This window comes from Manacus vitellinus, unplaced genomic scaffold (genome assembly GCF_001715985.3).
Source record: "Manacus vitellinus isolate BGI_N305 unplaced genomic scaffold, ASM171598v3 scaffold_2_pilon, whole genome shotgun sequence".
NCBI lineage: Eukaryota > Metazoa > Chordata > Aves > Passeriformes > Pipridae > Manacus > Manacus vitellinus.
Window position 1 is genome coordinate 52,170,112 of NW_021940208.1, and position 24,955 is coordinate 52,195,066.

Genomic DNA, 24,955 nt, shown 5'->3' on the forward strand with positions numbered 1-24,955 from the left:
TAGGCATAAGGCTGCATCTCTCTCAGATGCTCAACCCAGGCTCAATTCGTCACTCTGACTAGACAGATCCACAGCACTGGCCTGCCACTACCATGCTGTTGTCCATAATGCTGTTTGGTCTGAACCAAATAGTGTTTTCCAAAATACTTATGAAGCACCAACCAGAAAGGCCTGTCCAGGGCTACGGGTGCAGCTTTTGCATGACCAGACTGTTTTAAGAAATGAGAACTTTCAGTCTATGAATGAGATACAGCTGGTGGCTGACAATACAGTTTAAAGGCCTGTAACTGGGAAATACTTTTTCTGTTAAGTGTAGGCAGCAAAATGCAAGAAATGGTCATACAGTCTGTGCATAGTCATGAGAACTTCTCATTTCTGCTGACCAAGTAAAACTTCCAGTCTGTCTTCTGGATGGGGGGGAAAATGTCCATGCATAAGGAACAGTCACATTTTAGGGGCAAGTTTGGTTAGCCTGGGGCAGTCTGCAGGTGCCAATCCTGCAACTCTGTCACAAATTCTTGTTGTTTACCCTTCCTATCTGGTTCTGGGATCGCTAAAAATATTCCTCAGCATTGGTAAAGATGAAGGAATAAAAAGAGGTGAGGGCTGAGATGAGCCATCATAGTACCACATAAGTATCTCTCTCTCTCTCTCTCTCTTCATAAATATCTATATTTCTGGAGCTCACTCACATGCTGGACAGACAGTCATGCAGCTACGGAAGTCCAGAGGAGGGTCATGACTGAACCACAGTTCATCCCTGGGCAGCAGCCAAAATGTGAGCTAAGGGTTCAGCACCCCAAAATAAATCAGACCAAATTGTTTAAATCAGACCAGAATTCATAAACAAAGACAACCCAGCACAAAGCACGTAGAGACAAATACCATGTAATTCTAAAAGCTTTTTACACTAAAAGATAATGCACTATGAGAGAAAATGTAAGCATGATTTTTGAAAAGGAGTAAATTGAATGGCCATGAAATGAATTGGCCACGCCTGCCAAAAATACAGGTCAGGAAGGCAGGTTAACCAAAACATATCCAGCAGAATATTTTTCCTGTCCCCTTACATATTAAGACTCAGGTCTCTTCTTAGTGGTAAAATATTCCTTTAAATCCCCCAGTTACTAAAAAAAGTTATTTCAGTCTTAAAAATCTAAATATTACCTGTACTACATCTCAGATGCCATTTACTGAATGTCTGCCAGGAATTTGTTGAAATATGTATACAGCAGTTGGGTGTGTTTATACAGCTCTTCAACAACCATAATAATTTAAACATATGAATATAAAAAAATTTATTCTAGAGTTACCACATAATTCAGAGTGGGAAAAAAAGAGTAAAATTATGTTTTTCTTTTTCCTTTTATTTAATAACTTTGTTAATGTTGCTAAGGCATGTGATCTCACTGCTCTGCCTTGGTTCAGGCAGTCTAGTTGCAGCACCTGCTGTGTTTCAGTTACAGCTAGATGTAATCAACAAAACTGGCTATCCTGTTTATTTCTCTTTTATTCACATAACCATGTTCAGAAATCTGAACAATATGATAACTGTCATCTTCATATTTATTTTTGCCTTGAGTAATCTATTACTCCAATAGCAGTCAGAGATTTTAAGTAAAATAAAATAAATAAAAACAACCCCAAAATAAATTCAAGAGGTATGTAACTTTGTCTGATATAATCACATGTGAACATGTTCATAGGACAGACTGAAGCATAATGCACAGGCACACAAACTAGCTTTAAACTGGATGAATAAAGTCATTCCTCTTTGGCAGCACACAGGTCTGGTAGTAAAATCTATAATACACTAGTCAAAAGAGACCAAGTCTAGGGAGAAACTATGGGAGACCAGGGAGGAGAAAAGCAAACAAAAAACTAGTCTGAGACTAGCTATGTTGCACATCTATTGCTTTTATTTGAATACATGCATCTATGCACATAATTGTGCACAGACACACACCCATATCCACCTGCCTGTGACCATTCCGTTAGTTCATTAACTGCAGGTGTAAGATGAGGAGGTTGAAAACATGAATTTCAAAGAACACATTGTCTTTGGTTGCTGCTGTAGCAAAGGCTTCTGAGGGATGGCAGGCTGTAGCATATTAGCTGCAGGAGGAAGCTTTCATGTGCAAGAATGTGGTGAAATCCTACCTCCTCCTTGTATATGTAGAGTAGGGTTTATGTTTGTAAAATTCACCATCTCAAGAAAGAAGCTGTTACTTTAGCACCCCTGGATCAAGACCTGGCAATCAGATGAAAGTGGTTAAGTTACTGGAAACTGCTTTCACCTTCAAAATTGATACAGCTATGTATCACCTCATATTGAAAACAAGCTCTTCTCTCAGATATGGTTAGTATTTAAACATTTATACACAACATTTAGAGAGTTCTTTCCACCAATAGGGATGTTCATGTTCATTATAATTCAATTTGGTTTATTTGGGTTTTTTGATTTGGTCGTTTTGGTGGGGGTTTTTTTTGGGGGGGGATGTATTTTGAGGTGCAGGTCCTTTTGCTGATAGACTCATTAGTTAATTAGTGTTTTACAGTACAGGATTATGTAAATTCTATGGTTTTCTTACAGTTTAATGTGTAGCTGTCAAAATCACGCTGATAAACAGAGCTAGCTATACTAATACCTCTTGTACTGCAAATGAAAAAAACCCAAAACATTAAATTTGCAATTTATAATATGTCACCATTTGACACTTTGCCCATTCACAAGACCCCTGAAATCAGACTGGGAACTTCAGACCAGATTCACAGAACAATTGAGGCTGAAAGGCACCTCTCAAGATCATCTAGTCCAACTCTATCCACTTGAAGCATCAGCTAGAGCGGGTTGTTTAGGACTGTATCTGGTTGGGTTTTGAATGTCACCAAGGACGGAGACTCTGCAACTTCTCTGAGCAACCTGTTCCTGTGCTTCACCACCCTCACAGTAAGAAAGTATTTTTCTAGTTTTAAGCAAAAGTTCACGTTTCATTTTGTGCCCATTGCCTCTTGTTTTGTACCTTGGCTGCTGATGACAACTCTCTCAGCCTGGCATTTCAACCACTTCTCAGTCCACTTCCCTGTGCATTCATCTAGTTCATACTTCATCTGCTGTCTACAAGAATATTACAGGACAGTGTCAAAAGGCTTCGTAAACTCCAGAAAACCAGCATCTAGTGCTCTACGCTTGTCCACCAAGCTAGTCTTACACTATAACAAAACACATAATGCTAGACAAATTATAAAAATTTAAATCAGAACCACAAAGACTTCTACAAAAAACAAAACAACCTTCTACCTGAACCTATTTCCAAAAGCTAATTTGAACTTCATAAAAAGCAACACTACTATCATAGTTATATCATAGTAATACCATAGCTAACCTTTTCTAACTAGTTCTATATAGAACCAGACTACGTAAATTCATTCTACTTTGGGAAAGACTGATGATGACAGAGTGGGATACACAATCTCTCACACCATATTTTGTGTGTAACAATCCTTTTTTCCCTGGTATCTTATTTCTGGTAACTTCAGTCCTGAAAACTGTATTTTACTTTATATACGATACATGACACAGGAGGAAAATGAACCCTGGTTTCATGGCTTTACATAGTTCCTCTACCCGCAGCATTAACAGAGGAATGAATTTAAATATGTTTTGTCACTAACCTAGTGCCAAGTATACAAGTTGAAACTTCCTTGTTATCTCAGTTTTCAAACACAATCACGTGCTCAGGCTTTCTGTATCCTTTATAAGAAAAGTAAAGAACATTAATGCTTGTAGTTTGAACTTAAATTATCCCTTATATGTTCTCTCAAAATAATCTTCCCCAAAATTAAGAAGAAAGAAAAGTTACATCTGTAAAAGCATCCAAACATAATGCTAAATATATTTTTTCTAAAAGAAAACAATTTTGAGGTGGATACCTTTTAATTTCCTTACTTCCAGAAAGCAACATGGAGAAACATTTTAATTATACCTATAAACTCTACCTTCACTGCTAGGTTTGTATAATAAGTCAAATTTAGTGTTCTCTCATTCCTATCCCCTCACAGCAAAGAGCAGTACTGTAAAATTTTACAGGGCCATCTACTGTTTCGTGGTACAACAGCTGTTACCAGCTGGAGCTGCTTTATACTTGCTTGAACTATCCTAAAAGGCATTTCCCGAGTCACCTTCGAATGAACATTTCTTAATCCTTTTCGTGACATTTTATAACGTCAAGTCCCTCTTCTGAAAGAATTCAAACTGCAGTTATACATGGATTGGAAACATTAAATGACTGTGTGTTGTTTGGATTTTTTTGACAGAAAGACTGAATATTATAAAAATCCCAGTAGCAAACTACAGGGCTTTTTAAAATCTCTCACCAAATCATTAAACTGAGGTGCCATAAACAGAATAGTACACCTTATCTGTTATTTTGCTATAGCTGACAGGTTTTGACTGATTTCACCTGAATAAATGGACCTTCTTAATACAGACTCTTTCAAAACATACAGATGGACTCTTTCAGGAAAGACAAACTGGAAATTGAGCAACAGGGACCACACAGTTTTTAAGTGTTTCACCAAACAGATGTACTATGGTAAAAAAATTATAAGCTTTCCACAATTTTTTAATTTGGTCCTGGAAAGAAGTTCACATCCGAACCAAATACCAGATGAATATCAGGGGGATAAAAAAAGGTAGCTCTGTGATGGATGGGTATTTCCATAACAGAAAGAAGCAGGGAAGCTGACTTTCCTTCCTTCATTCAATTCCTTTTTGTGTCGAGGGATACAAGAGGGCTGCCCACAAGGGAAAGTGTGCTAGGGGAACAGCAAGACAGGCACAAGGCCTCACCAACAAATGGCACAGTCCCACCATACAAGCCCCACGCAAGAAGATGAGAAAAGCAGGCCTGCTAACAGTAATCTGTGGTCAGTGTTTATTACATTTTACCTATTTACTATATTTCAAATAATAAGGGAGAAGACTCCAACTATAAGAGATAACAATAAACTTCTTTCCAATTAGTCTTTCATGTAAGATTTCTCACTTCTTTTAACAGCAACTTTTGTATGAACACAAGCACAAAAAGCATTGAAGAAACAGGTCAGCTAAAAACTGATTCTGTGTGATCTCCCCAACAGCAATTCTGTTTGGTACCAGTATTGACATAACAAGAACTCAGCCCTCAACTCTTCTCCCCTCAGAGTTAATGCATCAATTATCTAACAGCAAAATCAGAAACTAAGTTTTGTGCTTTTCAAAAGTATTATTGCTTACTAAAAATAAATACCAGACAGACTTTAAAAATAGATTTTATTTAGTAATTGAAAAAATATACATTGAACTGGATATTTGGAAATTAATCCTACATTACTAAAATAGCTTAAGAAGTATTATTTGAAAAATAAACTGATAGTTGATTGTAAAAGCCTGGCCCTGTTGCACTTCACAGTTTAGTTTTAACTGTAATGAGCACAGGGGGTTATTAGTTTTTAAGTAACTGATTTGTATTTCATACATATATAGGTCATTGTTAATTCATTAGCACCTCAATCAAAAGTTTAGGTTCTACTTTAGAAAGGTTATTTACACAAAGAAACATGGGATCTACGCAGTATCCTAAAATCAAAGTGCTTCTGAGGCTGTGCAGTGCTCAATGCTAAAACCAATGTAAACAAATTAAAATAGTACAGATGAAGTCAATAAATTACCAAATTCTGTAGCATATGGAATACACACAAAACACGTCCACGAAAACATGAATATGACTGCAAATTGATAAATTAACAATAAATAAATAGTAGAATCTCCATAAAACAGTAAATTATTGTCTCCATTTTGAAAAATGGAGGCAAGCATTATTAACAGCTAGCACAAACTAGCCAGTTTCAAACATATTTTATTTATGTAAAATATTAAATCTCTCCTGAGATCTGTTTGTGCATTAAAAGGCTTACACTATTTATCTTGTGGTGGTTTTTATTCCTCCAACATAGCTTAGCGTCCTCTTGCTTCCACAACACTATAATTAAAAGCCTTCCTCTGATTTCAGCAATACAGTGTTATTCTTTAGCCAGACTCAGCTTTAAGCAGACATGAAAACACACAAAAAATTTAAGGCAACCTCATAAAATCCGAGTCCAATCATTCCAACAAGAATGCCTTTGCTCCAATCGTAAAAACTACTTTAAACTAAGTACTGATTTTCATTCTTTGCGACTCCTTCCTCCACTGACTCTTTTACCCACAGCTCACTTACAATTTTAAATTTTTTCCCAAACGTTCTCCTGAGTGCTTTTATCTCTTTTACCCGGGAATGATCTTCTCCTATAACAACATGGGAGACACCTTCTGCAAGGTGAGAGACTACTTTTGCACCATAAAAGCGGAGCTCCAAAGCTCTAATTGATAGTGCTATTGCAGGGATTTTGCTTTTAGGCTCATTAACAGTGGCATAACAGTCCACATAAATAGTGTTTCCTCTGAATATACTGAGCTGACAACTGTTCCATGAATAACGTTCTTCTATCTCTGCAATTTTGTCCAAAGGCATTGCTTTATTGTCTTTCACTCTTGAGAACACTTCCTTGAGCTGTGCAACATCTGTGTTTGCTGTGTAGCTGTCTCCATAACAATCATACTCACGAGCAAAATGTTCTTTTGTGTCAGGAGACATGTGAATCATAAAGGCTGGTTGCCAAGGCACCAGCATTTTGGTTTGAAAACATTGAAGGAGCCACTCTGCCCTCACCACATCATATTTGTTGGAAGCAATGATGTTTTTCACTCTGACATTCTCAGCTCCTGCAATGACACAGTAAGTCTCCGGCCCCGGGTTCTGTACCACACTGCCACCACATTCAGCTATTCTGCTTTCCAGCTCAGACTTTGTGTATTTCCCTGTTCCCGTCATAACACAAAACTCAACATCTTCAAATACATTTGAAACCTTGTTTACACTAGAAAGATCAGGAGCTTTAAATTGGTCAGCTATTCCAATTACCTTCCTCACTTTTGAAACAGTTTTCCTTTTTTTCTCATGCGGCTCATCATATTCATCTACATGAAGGTGCTTAGATGCCAGTTTCCCTTCTGCTTTGCTTCTGAGGTCTTCTAACATGTCTGAAGTCATGCACTCGTACCATTCTTTGTCCTCACGTATCCTCTCGATTCGGGGGAACCTCAAAGTACAGTCAGTTTTGTACATATCACTGTCGACGATCTCGGCTGCCTTGATCTGAACTATGACAGAGTTGCAAGGTTCAATGTACATTTCAGGTTTTTCCGTTCCACACAAAATGTTACAGGGAGGGTCCTTCCTATGGTAGGGCTTCCAGAATTTCGCCAGTTTCAAGCCTAGATCATACAACTCCTTCATAGTATAGCCAGAGCCAACACGACAAATTGAGTGGAAAACGGTTGGTTTTTCATTTGGAAGGGGCGTCTCTGCAACAGCGCACAGAAAATGAGACATCATCCCACCACGTGACCCCTTTCCCCAATAACCACCAACAATTAAAAGGTCTAGTTCATCCATCAGTCCATTCACGTATTCTGGCTTGATTTTTAGCCACCCTTCCCCACGTTTGTCAGGCTTGTAGGTGGACATGGGATCTTTCACCATAATCCCTTCCTCTCTGCTATCTATTGCTTCATTTAAAGCATCAATTACTTCTTTTCTTGTTCTGGCACTTTTCTTCTGTACAATATGCATCCTGCCCTTTACCGGGGTAAACACGCTACCTAAGATTTCATATCTTTTGCTTAGTACTTCGTGCCCCAACTTCTGATCGTTAACCATCAATACGTCGAACACACAGAAGCAGGTCTGCAGATCAGAGTCCTCCACCATTCTTTTTATGTCAAATTTGTTTCCTTTTTGCATAAAGGTTTGCGTTTCAGGATTGTAAGCCATCATTTCACCATCGAGAATGCAATTTTGTATATTGCTTTTAAACACATTATGAATAAATGGCGTTAACGAACCTTCAAGGGGTGAAGCACCAAACTGCTGAGTATAGTCAAACCCGTTTCGGGAAAAATATTTATACACATCCCCATCTTTGTGCATCTGCATACGTTCACCATCCAGCTTAGTTTCTATGTAGAATACCTGGTTATTCATCTGTTTCTCAATTTGCTGGACATCTGCAATAGCAGCAAGCATTGGTTTAAAGGCAGAAAACAACATGATAGAAACATCACTAAGTGAGACAGACGGATCATGCAGCTGTCTGCAAACTTTTTCTAAATCAGTTGTGACGTTGTGTAATTCAGCAGCATCAGGATGAAAAATGGAAAATATAGTTTGTTGACTAACACCAAGCTTTAGATCCTTTATAATCATCCGGATGAGCCATTTTTGTTCCAGTGCTGTGCTCTGGGTAATTAACTGAAGAAGACTTTTCTTTAACTGACCCTTGTTTTTAGCAGCATTATTATTAGCTATCGCATCTAAGTGTTCATTGACTTGTTCTATTGTCAGTCTGCCTTGTTTTGGGCTCCTAGGTTTTAGCACAAAGTACGCGATCATTGCAAAATCTCCAGCATCTCCTCGTGAGCCTGTAGGTGTTCTGTAATTTAAAAGCTTTGCAGCATCTTTTCCATCTTTTGGTAAATGAAGCAGTTCGATATACAGCTTTGCAAGCATAGTTTCTTTAATTCCATATGCCATCCTTTCTCTTTCCAGCTGTGGAAGAATAAGTCGCATAGCTGGGTAAAAGGAATCTGTGACGTCTTTCTCTTTTTGGTGAAGTGCATCATGGAATTTCCTCCAGGAATCCAGAAAATCCTTAAAATACTTGGTTTTCTCCGGACGAGATTTACACTTCTGTATTCGCTCCAGAGTAGAACACAGATCTGCAAAAGGCACGTGAGAGGCCACTGTTTTTTTAGGAGGCTGTGAAACAGGTGCGGAAGCCATCAGTCTACTTTTCACTAAGAACAAAAAAAAAAAGTATATTTTTTAGAGAAAATGGCATCATGTTTTTCTAAAAAACCCCATCTCTAATTAGTATTTACATTTTTCCTTCTTTTTCTAACTAAGATTTAACCATTATCTTTACTTAAAGGTCATCAGCTGGTACCACTGTCCTTAGTCAAGGGTCACACTCATCGGTGGGGCTGCGACACTGAAACACTGGCATCACCTCGACTGAGGACTGACTGCAAGGCAGGAGAAGGCAGCGCGCTCCCCTCCCGCTGCTGCCCAGGCAGGAGCTTTCACTGCTCGGAGACCAATTTCCTCCTCCACCCCGCCCGAGAACGCAGCCTGCTCCCGACACCGCCCGCCCTCGGGCCCTGTCGCCCGGCCGCTCCCCGCCGTCTGAGGGAGCGGTGTCCAACGGGGCCGGCCCCCTCCCGCGGAGAGGGACCGCACACACCCCCCACATCCCCCTGCCACGGCCAAGGGGGGAGCGGACACTTTCCGGGCGGGCACCTCCTGCTCTGCACGAGAGGAGACAGCCGGGGCGATGGAGGCGCAGCCACCCCGGGGAAGACTTACGTGGATCCTGGGATACTGCCAGCATAAGGCTGACATCCGGCTGCCCCGCCCCGGAAACAGAGGGCGGCCGAGTGGTGCCACCGCCGGTCCCGCGCTCCCTCCCCCGGGCCGGCGCGGACCGCTGGCATAAGCCTTAGACGACTCCTCTTCCCCTCGCGGCGCTAGCTCATGATAGCGAGAGAAAGGTGTGCAAACTTACGACGTCCGCCCGACCCCAGGTCGATCCTTGAAGTATTTCGGCAAACGCTGGCTCGGACTTCAGTGCTCCTCTGAGGAATCGTAGCCGTGGTTGAGTTGCGCTCTGTTGTCTGCCGCTTTGCCCGCACGCACCGGCGGCGGCCGCCCGAGAGATGCGGCGGTTTGTGTTGCGCCCCCCGCCGGTCCCGCCCCGCGAGGCGCTTGCAGAGGGAGTGGCGCCGGCCCTGCCCCGGGAGGCCCGCGGCGGCGGGAAGCGGGGCGCGGGGTAGCCGCAGTGGGTGTGGTTTGTGTTCGTGTCATCTCCTGTTGATAAATGCGGTTCCCTGGAGCGGCTGCAGCCGTGCTGTCGGGTAGTGTTCGGCTCCTGTGCCTGCCTTTCGGGACGTACCTCCCGTGGAGCTGCTGCGTTGACAGCGCCGCAGAAGTTCCTACAGGTGCCTCCCTGCGAAGCCTCGGGAGATCTTTAGTTTCTTGGTAGCAAGGTCTTGCTCTAGTGTTTCGTTTGTCTCCACTGCCGTATGTAACAATTCCTGCAAATGGGGATGCTTGTAGAAGGTTGGGCTGATGATGATGATAACTTTAATGTTCTTACTGTGCCAAGTGACTATTGGCAAGGCTGAACCAGGTGGTTGTCTCAGGTAAAACGGAAAATTTTTTAACATACTTGTCAAGTAATATGTTTTAGAAGCTTATGCTCACTAGAAAGCTAAGGTTGTAATATAGCCAGCTTTGGTTAGTTGTTGTTTTGGCGGTTTTTTACTCAATATCATTATTCAAGACATGCCTATAAGGTTCATTAAGACTTGTTGGTTGTAAAAGGATGTGTAATAAGAGTTAAGAGGAAAACACTTTCAATTATGTACATGTGCAACCTGATGCAGAGTTGTGAAAATTCCCTGTTTGAAATAAGTAGGACAAGTGGCTTGTTGATTTTAAAAGCCAGAGCCCTTAAATGTGTGACGCGTAATTATTCTTACTGTGCTTTTTCCTTTATTGGGAGTCACTGCTTTGCTATCATTTTTCCTTTCTCTCTCTTTTTTTTTTTTTTATGAGTGTCTCTGTAGGATTTTAGTACTAAGGAAGTGTATTTTTACTGTCTTGTAGGTTTGTAGATTGTAGCTTGTAAGTTTTCTTTCAGATCAGTTCCCATCTGAAACTAATTTTTTAAAGTTGAGGACTTAGTATTCCTATTTACAGGAGTCTTCTGAATAAATGAGTAAATTTAAAGCTTGAGCAAATCTTATCAGTGTCTGGAGCAGGTAGAGTCCAGGAGAAGGAAGTGCAGTAGAAACCAACAGATGTCTTTTGGCATTTCTTAAAAACACAGAGAAATATCTGATTTTGTTTGTTTATTTTGAAATCCAAAAGATTGCAGTGAGTGCTAAGACAGCTCTTAGATGAGGAAGCAGCAATTAAACACCGGATTGTGCTTCTTAGCACTAACTTTAAGGCTGCTCATACACTAAAAGTTAGTTTTAAGGAGACAATGTAAATCTATCCTGACTTCATTTTTATGCGCTATGTATATTATATACTGTGTACTGTGTGTATAGTCCAGGACATTTCGATGTGATTCTTGAATTTCATTGTAAAATGTTTTCAAGTTCATCAGATGTTTCAAACAAGTGTTCAGCTTAATAGGTGGAACATGAATATGAAATGCATAATTTCATCAGTAAAGCAGTTGTAGTTCTAGGGGGGTTGGATGCTAGCACTTCTTAATTTTCTTACAAGTAACTGAAGACAAACGGTAAATTATGTGTGTAATTCAAAAGCAATTTTACTCAATTCATAAATGGAATTGTCTTTCAGACAGAGATGAAGCCTGGGAAATCATCACATCTAAAGGTAAATGCTTTATAATGTGATTGGTGTATGAAAATGGCCCTTTTTTAATATTGAAAATACGGACCACGACAAAACAACAGAATTTGCGACAGATAAAAGAGTAATTTCAGCTGCCGTTCAGAATGAGTGAAAAATTGTTCACAAGTACTCTAAGTATGCACTTGAGTTTTTGTGATTCTTCAGTCAGTAATGGCATTAACCAGTTAAGAATAGCATTAGGGCAAAGCAGAATATTGTTAAAGTACCTTGATCATAAAGACCTTATTTTTTTTCTCGGAATTTTTATTGTTGTGAGTGATTTGTGTTTTCAGTAGTTACCTAATTATGAGATTTGTAGCTTGTCTGATAGAACACAAAGGTCTGCAATAGCTCCTGGACTGTGGATTCAGCAGTGGAGATGTATAGGTACAGGTGTGTGTGTATCAATATATGTGTATATCCCTCTGACATAAAATTGAAACTCATCACTTGCAAATTTCCTTTCTGTTTTGAGGGGCAATACAGTTATGTGGCGGTGTAAACTGAACTGGTCTTTGAGCCAAAGGTACAGCAGCAGTCCGACTAAGTCTTACTTTCATTAGGTCAAGATTGAATTAGGCTGTATTGCTGTTCCTGTGTGTTAATGATTTCCACAATAGAACTTAGTATTTCAGTACTGTCTTCTGCTTGTCTTTGAAGTATACAAGCATCATCAAAGAAATTCTTGTAGGAAGCATCAAGATTCTCAAAGTCTAGCCTTTCTAATGCACATTATCAGAGGGACAGGAGGAAATGTGATGCATGTGGATGGTAGAGGAAAGACTTCTAATCATATTTGTGAAAGAGAAAACATTATGAGAAGAATGCAGAGGAACTGAATTTATATAGTCTGGAGAAAATGAAGGTAGGTTTTGTATTTGGAGGTTAATAAACATTGAACCCAAAGTGAAGAATTTAAGTAATGTGTCCCTTCTTTTTAAGTGTATTAGGAAATATTTTCCAGTAGTAAGAGTAGCTAAGAACAAGAACAGCATATGTAGGAATTAAGATTAACATAAGAGTTACTTAGGAAAACTTCTACCATATAGAACTGTGTGGTTCTGCTGTCGTTGACTATATTTGTCACAGACATTGACTTTTGTGACAAGTTTAAAAAAAAATGCCCTTATGCTTGTTTACATAGCCTCTAAATTAGTTTAAATAATCAGTTATAAAATACTGTGAATGCTGTAAAATGGGATGTGACTCCTTGTTATAGGAAAACTTTTCTTGCAAAGTCATTTGCAAAATTACAACAATTACTTGAAATATGGTGCCACAATACAATGTTCCTTCAAAATTTTTTTTTAAATTTTTTTAATGAACCAAGAATGAGTTCCAGGGAATTAATGTTTTGTCTAGGAGATTTGAAAAGGAAACCTGTAGACAAACCTTATTTCCCTGTCTGATACAAAACTTCCACTAGCCTGCCACTGGCCAACTAGCTGACTTCCCTTGGTACCCATGTCTCCATCTGTAATACATGAGTGACGTTTCGTGTTATCTCTTTAGAGAGCTGTAGAGGCAATATAACTGAGATAACAGTAGAAGGCAGTATAACTGAGATAATCCTGTTAAACAGCCATGAAAAAAAAAAATTACCAAGTCATACTTGCATAAGACAGAAATTGATTGAAAAGTTCTCCTTTAGAAGACATAAAGGTGTGCATGCTTCTTGCCGTAACTGCGACATCAGACAGTTATGGAGCAAGTCCATGAGCGGTTCTTGTAGTCCAGGAAGAGAAGCAGTCTTGTCTAGAAAAAGGGACAGTTTTGTCCAGGTGATGGGTCTACTTTGTTTCTTATTTTAACCTGGTCAGACATCAAAGTCTAAATGCATTGTTCTCCCTTTCCCATCCCTCTCTCACACCTTTCCCTGACTATTCTGGCCCCCTATTAGCCAGAAAAATTAGAGATACAGGAGAATTGTAACACATGCTCTTTGTACCTCAACGCAGAGTTTTTGCATGATAAGATGTTACATTGTAACATGTTTGAAAGGTGTATAACTTCCCATCTAGCACAACAGAAGTGGGAAATGAAGACCAAGAAGAGAATTGTTTTGTGTCTGTGTGTTGTCTTGCAGTATACTCAACAGTCTCAAATCTCCTACTCTTCAGTCTTAGATCTCATACACTTCAAAAAGTGCTGACCTTATTGCTCATTGAAAATTACTATATTAGCTTACCCTTTTTATTTCTGTCCTTCAAGTGGAAGTTTGGTTCTGTTTGTATCATCTTCTGCTGTTCAGCTCAAACAAGACAGTGTTTGGAAGGTCTGTTGCATTGGGGTCCATAGAAAGCATGGATTGTAGCTTTATTGAGAATAAACTTGTACTGATTTGGTTTAGTCTCTTCTAGGCCTGCGTGCTTGTTTGAGAAACCATCTTTTATCTCTCCAGTGATCTTTCAATTGGTATTGGAAGGAAGTGGGGAAGAACCTAGAGAAACTTACCTCTTAGTTGTCTAGCTGACAAATCCTGCAGCAAGATGTGAAGTATGAGATATGGGCTGATTCCAGCCTGGAAACGAATGGAACTAGTGAAGTTTCTCATAACTGGGAAGGAAACTTTAATGGTAATGTAGTTATTTATTAGTGCAGAGTAGTCCACTTTATTTAAATATGTACTGAGCATGAAACATTTGTGGCTGTGTAGTTTGCCCTTCCTGTTAACTACTGTGCGTTGAGTTCTAGTTGTAGGATGCATTGGTTTTAGAACTCCAGTAGCAAAGTTTATATATATATATATAAGAAATAATCACACAGCAGCAGTATCTCAATAGTATAGCATTTTGATAATATTAGCCTACTAAAATAAAAATAAAAGCGGTGCACAAATTAAAGTCAGCTGTATCAGTCTTCAAGTAACAATCCTTAGTGTATATGGGAATTTTGCAAAACTTCATCACTTTGAGATTTTTATTACTTCTTTATCTTTTATTAATTTTAATGATGAGTCTCGTACTCTTGTGAGTGTCTTGATAAGAAAGCATTTTTGGAGTCTCATTGGTAAGGAAGTCAACAAAATTTTGAATAGATAAGGAGAATGGTTTTACTCTCTCATTGTCAGTGTTCTTATAGTCTTGAAATGTAATGCAGGAAACGTTTGTTAACTTCATTAGGAAGTTTTCTTCGAAATTGAAGTAGCTACTTTATATGTCTCCTAATTGCTGTGAGTTCTTTACTAGAGAAATGGATCACAAGAATTAAATTTTCTTATAGACAATATTTGTGAATACTTGGATGTGGATGTTAAATATGAGCTTATAAGTAATACAGGAGAACAAAGCTGGGAACTGCTCTTTTTAACTACTTTATATTTCACCAGTTTTATGTATTTAGAGTAGATACGGTATATAAAATCTTTTATATATCTTTTATCTGGATTTAATTTCACATTGTTTTTGGTTAATATGTGAATCTTTAGATGTAACAGATTATTTTTATTTCTGATTTATTTCTAATTGTTGCATAAAACAGTTATAAATGGCAGCTGTGGCTGCAGAGGTCGCCAGTTATCACTTGATCCTACCAAGATGGTTGGTGCAGAATGCTTGGATGCATCTCTGTATGTCAAACTCCTTTGGATTTAATTCAGATTCTTCCTGCATTACATCATTTCAGGAGGTTATAACTTTGTGTCTAAACTGTAATTATTACTGCTGTATGACTTAGTTTTGTTAAACAAGTGAGCTTGTGTTGTCATTCCAGGCAGTGTGGCAACTGAGTGGTGTACTGTAGTTCTCATGTAGGTTTGGCAGGTTTTGCCTGTTTCCATATTTCACTTGAACCTAGCAGTAAATACTGTAAGAGATTATATGTATGCTGGGAGATGTAACTGTCTCTTTTAATTGGAAGGAAGGTTTAATCTCTGGTCATTAACATCACTCTCCTCATTTTATGCTGTATGCGTGTTTTTGTCATGAGTCTGTTTTCATGTTTGGTCCTTTCAGCAGTTGTGCTTTTCATTGATCAGAGAACAGTGTAGTTAGCTGACTGTTTTCAGTGGTCTTGTGTGATGATACAATCTTCATTCAGCTAAAGACTTAATATGGATTACTGATCTGATAGTGGAAAACTAGCATTATAAATCAGAAACAATCAAAATATAGCAAAAAAGGCTGTCACAAACTGATGGTAACTGGTAACTACAGTGTGGTATCTTACTGTAGAGGAATCTCTCTTCTGACCACTTCACATGTTGCTCTGTAATCACGGTTGACCGAGATGCTGAAAGCCACCAATAACAGAGCCAGGATGCATGGTGAGCCTCCACTGGCTGCAAAGTGGTGTGCACAGGCTTACTGAATGCTACTTAGCAACTTAAAAATAAAGGCTATTTTTGTTTGTGTTTTGGATTTTAGAATTACTTATATAAGAAGCTTTGACAAACTGGTGATACGGTCTGTATGGTTGTTCTCTTGGGGAGTAGGGAAGACAGGGAAAGTGTAAGTTACTATGGTCTCAGTCAACCAATTTTCTAGTGCTGTTAAATGATTTTGCTGGGATTTTGAAGAGTTCTAAAGCCTTTCCTTGTGGTTGCTTTTCTGCTTGTTTTTACAGAGTCAAATGGTTTCCAAAAAGGGAGTTTGCCACCAAATTTGATGTTAATGCTCCGATATGTTGACTTACCATTAATGTTCTGCAAGTATGAATGCTTAAATCACTTTGTTTTTCTTTTCCCTATATTTATGTGCATACCTTTGGCTTTTTTTGCAGGATTTGCTTGGAGTAAAAGATCACTGACTTCTACAATGGAAAAATCATGGATGCTTTGGACCTTTGTTAAAAGATGGCTACTAGCTTTGGCTTCCTGGTCTTGGAGTCTCTGCCGTATTTGTCTTTTACCCTTGATAGTGACTTTCCACTTGTACGGAGGCATTATACTACTTATATTAATATTTGTATCAATAGCGGGTATATTATATAAATTCCAGGATGTGCTGCTTTACTTTCCTGAACAGCCCTCTTCATCACGCCTTTATGTTCCTATGCCTACTGGTATACCACATGAAAATATCTTCATCAAAACCAAAGATGGAGTTCTTCTCAATCTTATCCTGCTGAGGTACACAGGGGACAATGCAGCTTATTCTCCAACCATCATTTACTTTCACGGCAATGCAGGCAACATCGGCCACAGGTTGCCAAATGCTTTGTTAATGCTGGTAAACCTGAAAGTAAACTTAATTCTGGTCGATTATAGAGGGTATGGAAAAAGTGAAGGAGAAGCAAGTGAAGAAGGCTTGTACTTAGATTCTGAGGCTGTGTTAGACTATGTGATGACTCGGTCCGATCTTGATAAAACAAAAATTTTTCTTTTTGGCCGTTCCTTGGGGGGAGCAGTAGCTATTCACTTAGCTTCTGAAAATTCCCATAGGATTTCTGCCATCGTGGTGGAGAACACCTTTCTCAGCATCCCTTATATGGCCAGCACTTTGTTCTCTTTCTTTCCAATGCGATATCTTCCCTTATGGTGCTACAAAAATAAATTTCTGTCCTACAGAAAAATCTCTCAGTGCAGAATGCCTTCGCTCTTCATCTCTGGGTTGTCTGACCAGTTAATTCCACCAGTTATGATGAAGCAACTTTATGAATTATCTCCAGCTCGGACTAAGAGATTGGCGATATTTCCTGATGGAACTCATAATGACACTTGGCAGTGCCAGGGTTATTTCACTGCACTTGAACAGTTCATCAAAGAAGTAATAAAGAGTCACTCTCCTGAAGAAATGGCGAAAACGTCATCTAATGTAACAATAATATAATTGATATTCTTCTTTGGGGTAGGGTGGGGGGAATACCTGCACTGTACCTTGATTTGTGATAAGTGGTAAAAGAATGTCCATTTTTAAATGTATGTCATGTCTGTACTTGCCTAAAAAGTGAAATTAAACTTGGAAAGGTCTGATATTTTATTAAGGTGTTCCAGATAACTTTTACATTTGCAGCATTGTAAATGAACCATTTTATGTCTTTCTCATACTTTTTTAGTATCTCTGTCCATAAATTCCATTTCTTTGATATGTACAACAGATGCTATTAAAGGAACTTGCTACAAAAGTAGTGCAGAATGTATTAGTTTAGAACAACAGGAAGCTCTTCAGTATTCACTGCTGTATGTGTGAGCTTTTTGGACAGCCATGGTTAGCACAATGATTTGTTGCTTCTCTTAGAGTTTATTTACAGTGTGCCATGCATGAGATTAGTGTTTTATTCCTTGAAATTTTATATTATGCAAAGTGGGAAGTCTTTAATGTACTAAATAATATAAAATAATGTTAATGGTAGGGTATACATGCAGGTATACTATCCTGGGTTATTACTAGTATTTCAAACTGCAACTGAAAATGAAAAAAAAAAAAACATTTTCCCTGCTTTCATTTTACTATTTGTATTATAATAGTGCACAGAAAGTTGTATGTGCCTAAACATACTTCAGGATTTTACCCAGGTAATTTTGCCGTAGAAAATAGAAGTAACCTTCAGAAAGACAACAGTGCAATCTAAGCTCCCTTCTGCCTCAAGCTCTCCTCACTGATGTACATGCAAACTGTTTGTTACTAGTAGTCTGCTTGCGCATTTTGAGGTGATATTTCTCAAGGTAAAATGGGTGGTCATACAAGGTAAAAGTAAGTATCTGTGTTAGTTTATTAGGCTGGTGTAGTTAATGTATGTGCCCTTTATTTATACCTCCAAAAGAAACAAATTCAAATAATTATCAGTGATCACTTGATTAGAGATTAATGTATACAGTTGTTACAGTAAGGATAATAAAAACGAGCAGGTAGTCCTAGGCAGTGATATTATTGAGAGTAGGAAGGCTCTGCAGATACTGACTGGATCAATGGGCCAAAGCCAATGATAACGAGGTTCAAAAAGGCCAAGGGCTGAGTCCTGCACTGGCATCACAACAAGCTGGGGGAAGAGTGGCTTGAGAGCTGCTCAGCAGAAAGGGACTTGGGGGTGCTGGTCAACATCCAGTTGGACGTAAGCCAGTAGTGTGACCAGGTGGCCAAGAAGGCCAATGGCATCATGGCCTGTACCAAAAATAGTGTGGCCAGCAGGAGTAGGACAGAGAATGTCTGTCTGTACTCGGCACTGGTGTGGCCACACCTTGGGTTCTGTGACAAGAAAGACAGTGAGGTGCTGGAGCGTGTCCAGAGAAGGGGAATGGAGCTGGGGAAGGGCCTAGAGGGTAAGTCCTATGAAGAGCAGCTGAGGGAGCTAGAGTTGTTTGGTCCAGAGAAAAGAAGGCTCAGGGGAGATCTTATCGCTTTCTACTACCTGAAAGGAGGTTTTAGGAAGGTGGGTTTCAATCTCTTCTGCCATGTCTCAAGTGGAAGGACAAGAGGAAATGGCCTTAAGTTGTGTCAGGCAAGGTTCGGACTAGATATTAGAAAAAAAATTTTCACTGAAAGAGGTGTTGGGTATTGGACTAAGTTGCCCAGGGAGGTGATGGAGTCACCATCTCTGGAATTGTTCACGAACCATCTGGATGTGGCACTTGGGGATATGGTTTAGGAGTGATTATGGTGGTGTTAGGTTGGTGATTGGACTAGGTAATTGTGAAGATCTCTTCCAACCTTAATTCTGCGATCAAAGACGTGTGCTGCTAGCTTAGTTCATTTTGGAGTGTGGGAGCTGTTTATATCTCTTCTGCAGGTTTAATTTCTCATCCACTGCAGCTGATTTTGCCTCTTCCAAATATTTTTTTGGAGAAGAACAAACTGGAAAATCTTCCACACAATGTGTATGATTGCCCTTCAGATTGAAATTTTTAAATAAACTTTTATACCATGTTGTCCTGATTCAGAAAAGCATCTCAGCATACACCTAAAATCTGTTTCCTGAGGGACAGTGGTATTTTAAGCTTGTGCTTAAATTCTTTGGTTGAATAAAACTGCTTTCCTGAACTGGTGCCTTAATGGTTATGCCTCCTAATGGAATTACAGTTCTTCTGTACACATGGATAATAGTTATCAGCAATTTGTAGATAGGATGATACATCTTTACTTAAATGTGATTTTTTTTTTTTTAATTTTTAACTGTATACATACCAGAACTTGCTGCTTTCTCTGGTAAGTATATTTCATGATCCTATTATTAAGGTTTTCTTAGAGTTGATTGAAAAAACTAAAGATCTTTTGGGATCTGTAGACCTAAAATCATACAGCATAGTTTTAAATCTGAGTGAAACCAAAACTATCTTTTCAGCCTTACAGTGGTGGTGTTTTTTGGGGGTTTTGTTTTTTGGGTTTTTTTTTTGGTGGGGGGCAGACAGGCAGGGCATGTGGGGAAGGTATATTTGAGAAGTTTGGCTGTGGGGATGGGAGATGAGGCGGTGTTTGTACCAGCAGAAAGGAGTTAACAGACATAGCATTTCCTTTCCCTGGTGTGAGCTGCTTGCATAGATTGTTTCATCTGCTTCACGTTACTTTAGAATAGAGGTGGAAGGAGAGAAGGAAAATTGGCAGTCAAATACTGCTTTTCTAAAAGTCAGCTAATAAAGCCAAAAGAATAGATTAATTGTTGGAGATAAAATTAAGAGAAAGTAGTTGTTTCAGTTGTCATAACTTGCCTTTAAATGCGACTGTGATTTTTTTTCCTAAAATGTCAATTTCTAAACTAACATGGCTTTTAATGCATTTTCCCACCCATCAAAACAAAAATCTCAACCCAAAATACCCCTAGTATTACGTGGCACTTACGTACCAATGACGTATTCTCATTTGGGCATACAGTTGCAAATCAGAGTCAAATCTGTGATGTTAGATTATGGCAATCTGAAACTGTTCAAAGTGGGCTCTGTCTAAATATTACTTTTGATTATCAAGCCATATATTTTCACTATACTGTCTGCAGGACATAAATATGAAACTTAGCTTTTGCAAATATTGAGTATGAGAAAACACCATTGTCATATATGCATCCTTTACACTTAATGTGGTTTCTTCCACCTTCCACATATGTTTTGCTTCTCCCTTAATGGGTTGGCCACATACACTTGTGAATGAATGTTATCATGCTATTTTTTGTTGCATTGGCTGTGAAATCCACTGAAAGAAAACAGGAAGGAAATGATGTTTTTATGCAAATATTCCACTACTGTGCATACAGCCCTTTAAGGGAGGGAGGAGGGGGAAGGAACTTGTTCTGACAAGTCAAGACTTGTTTTTGTTTTATGGATTGTGTGATGGAAACCCACAGTTACCTGCTGCTAAAAGCTGAACTGTAAGCAACATAGTAATAATAACTTTAAATTGCCAAAATGTGTGCTATGATACTATTGCATTTATTTAATACCATTATATGTTTTCTCATAGAAGTTATCCGTTTGTATATAGATATTTCTCAAGTATTTGTCCTGTACATATGAATTTCTAGTTTGGGAAAAAGTTGAGTTATTTTCATAGGTTTGTATGAAAGCTTCTTGGTTTAAACATGCTCAATAAAGGAATTGTCTGTTTTATAAGAGGAAATTTAAGTTTAAAAAAAAAAAAAGGAAAAACAAAGTTGGAGAGGGGGGCAGGAGTTGAACAGCTGTAGCAGTAGAGTCCTTGTAAGTAAGTGTAAGACCTTGTGTGCACATGTGTGTGTGGTTTTAATTAGTGGAAATACTTGAGGCTTCCTGCTAACCCAAGTTTATATTCCCAGTATTTGTTTCTAAACTGTGAAATGCAGAGAGATAAGCTGTGCTTTCTTCTGAAGACATGTTAACTGGTTTAGCTGCCCTCATGTCCATTTCTCAGGTAAAATTAGAAATAGAGCACAAATGCATTTGGTAGGCTATGGACAATCTCTCAGCTGAAGGGCAGAAGGATTAACTATTTATACAAAATATGCATATCAGCATCTCTAAGCTAATCATTTGGGTCACGTTGGATGTTCACAGTGAAGAATTCAAGGCTGAACTGAGAGTCCAAGGTATGGTCTCTTCTGTTAGCAAAAAGATGCAGACATACCTCCATTTGTATTTCATAATTCAGTTCTTGAAAAGTACATTTTTATTTTTGTTAATGACACGTCATTTTGCTGGAGGCACTTCTGCCAAATATAAAATCAGTGCCTCTTGCATGTAGTGGGATCAGCCTGATGAATCCCATTAGGTATAATTTGCAATGCCATCCTGCTTGTATAATTTAAAGTAGAACCCCACAGAAGTGTAAATAGAGATAGCATATTGAAGTTCCAAATAACACTTGTGTTTTGAATTCAGAAACAGTCACTGGATATAAGATGCAAGCTTTTTATTTGATTTTTCTTTAATATATAGTTAAGGCAAAACTGTCTTATAAAGTATTCTTAAGTTTTGTAGACAAAGCGTAAATGTTACTGTATATGTGCTAATTGTGGCAAAGTTTTACATTCTCATTCTAGTCTGGTTTTTACGATAAAGTTAATTTTACAAAAAACACTTTTCTATTTTTATGTACTGACATATGCAATAAATTGATACATTAAAAGTGCTGTTAATGTCTTGTTCTAGTCTGTGGCCTTTCTTCAGTGTGTGTTAAGGGGTAGTTCTGTGTGCATGGTAACAAATCAACGCCAAGGTATTGTTTTCAGTTTCTAAAGCTGGAGCACATGGACTAGACATCTGCATTATTAGTTGTGGCATTCGTGGAAAGCTGTTATGGCAGGGAAAAAGTATTTTGTAAATATACGTTTCTAAGCTTTGTCATGTATCCTCACTTTCAGGAAGTGATAATAAGTAAAACTGGTATGCAGTAGCTCTCCACTGCTTTCTAACACAGTTTGCATTTCAAAATTTCTCTGTTTTCTAGGGGACTGAGAGATGGTCTAAATATGATGTCCATTAGGAAGTATTTTGAAGTGTTCCTGACTAGTTTTACCACCTGATGTTGGCAAAATTTCAAATGTCAATTTTAAATCCTGTAATGCCACTCTAGCAGGTTTATAGCTAATTCATGTAGCTGCAGTGGGATATTGAAGCAATTTTGACTTTCTTATAGAGAAATATATAACTAAGCTTGTAGCACCTCTGCTGCCATTCTGCATAGTTTATATGAAATACCCAGAAAATAAGGATTCTTTTCTAAAGCTGCAAAATGTTTGTTCTCTCCTGGATTATAGTTAATTTTTAACCCACTACCTAGAAAACAGGGGTGTGCAGGGGTGCGTAAGTGTGATAAATTTGGACACTCTGTTCAAGATACCTGTTAATTTTGAATGAAAAAAACAGATATTTCTGATTTTTGTAAAGGAAGAAATGAAAGTGCAGGAGCAACTCTGAAGTAGTCCATGTGAATACTGCCCTTCTTGAATGAGAAGCAGATTGCTGTCATTGACATTGTGAACTATGTCACTAAAACTTACCTGCACGGTTCTACTCTGGAGAACACAAGTCTTGCATTTGCTTTTTCTTGCTTGAAAATTGATAAGCAGCTGGACTACAAAGTGCAACATAAGCTGTGTCCTGGAATGTCTCATAATTTTATATTCATTTGCTTAATAGATAGGTATAGACCTTCATATCAGAAGGTAAAATACAATATTTGAAGTTTTCTCAGAATTTGCAAGTACGAGTTAAATCACAGTAAGCATTCATAAAGGCATATGAACATCTAAACTAAAATGAGAACAGCCCTGCTGAGAAGGACTTGAGGGTGATCATATATGAGAGGATGGACATGAACCAGCAGTATGCACTTGCAGCTCAGACAGCCAATTGTATCCTGGGCTGCCTCAAAAGTAGCGGGACCAGCAGGTCGAGGGAGGTGATTCTGCCCCTCTAAGACCCCATGTGGAATGCTGTGTCCAGCTCTTGATTCCTCAGCACAGGAAGGACATCGAGCTGTCAAAGTGAGTTCATAGGAGGGCCACCAAATTGATTAGAAGGATGGAGGACCTCTCCTATGAGGAAATGATGAGAGAATTAGGTTTGTCCAGCCTTGAAAAGAGAAGGCTCTGGAGTGACCTAATTGTGGCCTTCCAGTACCTGAAGGGAGCCAACAAGAAAGATAGAGAGGGACTTATAAGAGCATCTAGTGATAGGACAAGGGGGAATGGTTTAAAATTGAAACAGGGTAGGTTTAGATTAGATATTAGGATGAAGTTCTTTGCTGTGAGGGTAGTGAGGAACTGGAACAGATTAACCAGAAAAGTTGTTCCATTCCTGGAAGTGTTCAAGGCCAGGGTGGATGAAGCTCTGAGCAACCTGATCTAGTGAGTGGTGGCCCTGCCCATGGCAAGGGGGTTGGAACCAGATGATCTTTAAAGGCCTTTCCAACTGGGCCATTCTATGATTCTATGAAATAAAACCTAAACCAAAGGCAGGGGCCTTGCTGTCTGTTAAAAAGATCAAGTACAGGTAGATAAAGTTTAGAGAAAATACTGAACCGTTGGCTAAACAAAAATTATTTGTTCCAAAGATATTGAACATGCCTGAGCTTCAAATCTTTTGTTGGACCCTATTCAGGGTCTTCATTTTAGACTTTGTACAGAGTTCTGTCTCTGTAAGTAGATAAGGAAGATACACTGATTATTTTCTGGAATTGTTTTGAAAACATTGATGTGATTAATTTGTTATGCTTCAGCTTGGACGAAGACAGAATAACTCTCGTAAGTCTTGGAAAAACAGCAATTTTTCTTTCTCTGAAAGCAATACAGCTAAAGAGCAGACTTGGTTTTATCGTGTTACAGAACATGGTTTCACTCCTAATTGGAGATACGTATGTAATAATCTGAAGCAATGAGCTGAATAATGCAAAACTACAAGGTGGCTGTATGTTCACATATCAGGTTTAGAGAGCTGTTGCCTCTAGTTTTGACAAGCAACTAAGGAACAGATTTTGCTCCTTGAAGACAGAAAGAAAGGAAGTTCTACAGCTGGTTTGTGTTACACTTAATGTCTGGTATGGGCTAATTATGTACAAAAATTCAAAGGGAAAGGTCAGACAGAAAACCCTTTCCTTTCTGTCCTTTAGGACTCAGGAACAGCATAGCAATCAGATATAGCTATGAAGAAATAATGTTATAATTTGAAAATACTTGGATCCTTGTCCTGTTCCCTCTATTGAAGGTCTCCAGACTGTAGCAGCAGCAGAGTGGCCACTCCCACATGAAAGGCCATGGGTCTGTGTTTGTTTCGTTACCATACAAATGCATTTGTAGCCCATCTGTGCAAAATCGGTGAAGTTGCAGTGTCAGAGGTGGAGAAATGCAGTACTCGGTGCTGCTGGATAGCAAAGCCAGTGAGACTGTAAGAGAAGTGAGCTACAGCTGTATGACAGAGCTTGCTTTTCCCTGAGCAGTAAGAAGAAATTGCTATAACATCACGGGGTTGGAGGGGTGGAAGGGAAGGAGGCTGTTATTAACCTGCTGTAGTATATAAATCATGTGTTTTCTTTTTATATTTTATA

At 38.8% G+C, this 24,955-nt stretch overlaps 2 protein-coding genes across 2 annotated transcripts; one reads left to right on the forward strand and one right to left on the reverse strand.

The window, feature by feature from the left end:
* Positions 1 to 5,300: 5,300 nt before the first annotated feature.
* Positions 5,301 to 8,924, reverse strand: LIG4 (DNA ligase 4). Its single transcript, XM_008926166.3, has one exon. The coding sequence runs from the start codon at positions 8,922 to 8,924 to the stop codon at positions 6,189 to 6,191; it is 2,736 nt and encodes a 911-aa protein (XP_008924414.3). The 3' UTR covers positions 5,301 to 6,188.
* A 2,540-nt stretch (positions 8,925 to 11,464) lies between these two features.
* ABHD13 (abhydrolase domain containing 13) lies at positions 11,465 to 17,488 on the forward strand. The gene is made up of 2 exons (XM_008926168.3): positions 11,465 to 11,552; positions 16,290 to 17,488. The coding sequence occupies exon 2, from the start codon at positions 16,325 to 16,327 to the stop codon at positions 17,336 to 17,338; it is 1,014 nt and encodes a 337-aa protein (XP_008924416.1). The 5' UTR covers positions 11,465 to 11,552; positions 16,290 to 16,324; the 3' UTR covers positions 17,339 to 17,488.
* Positions 17,489 to 24,955: the final 7,467 nt, after the last annotated feature.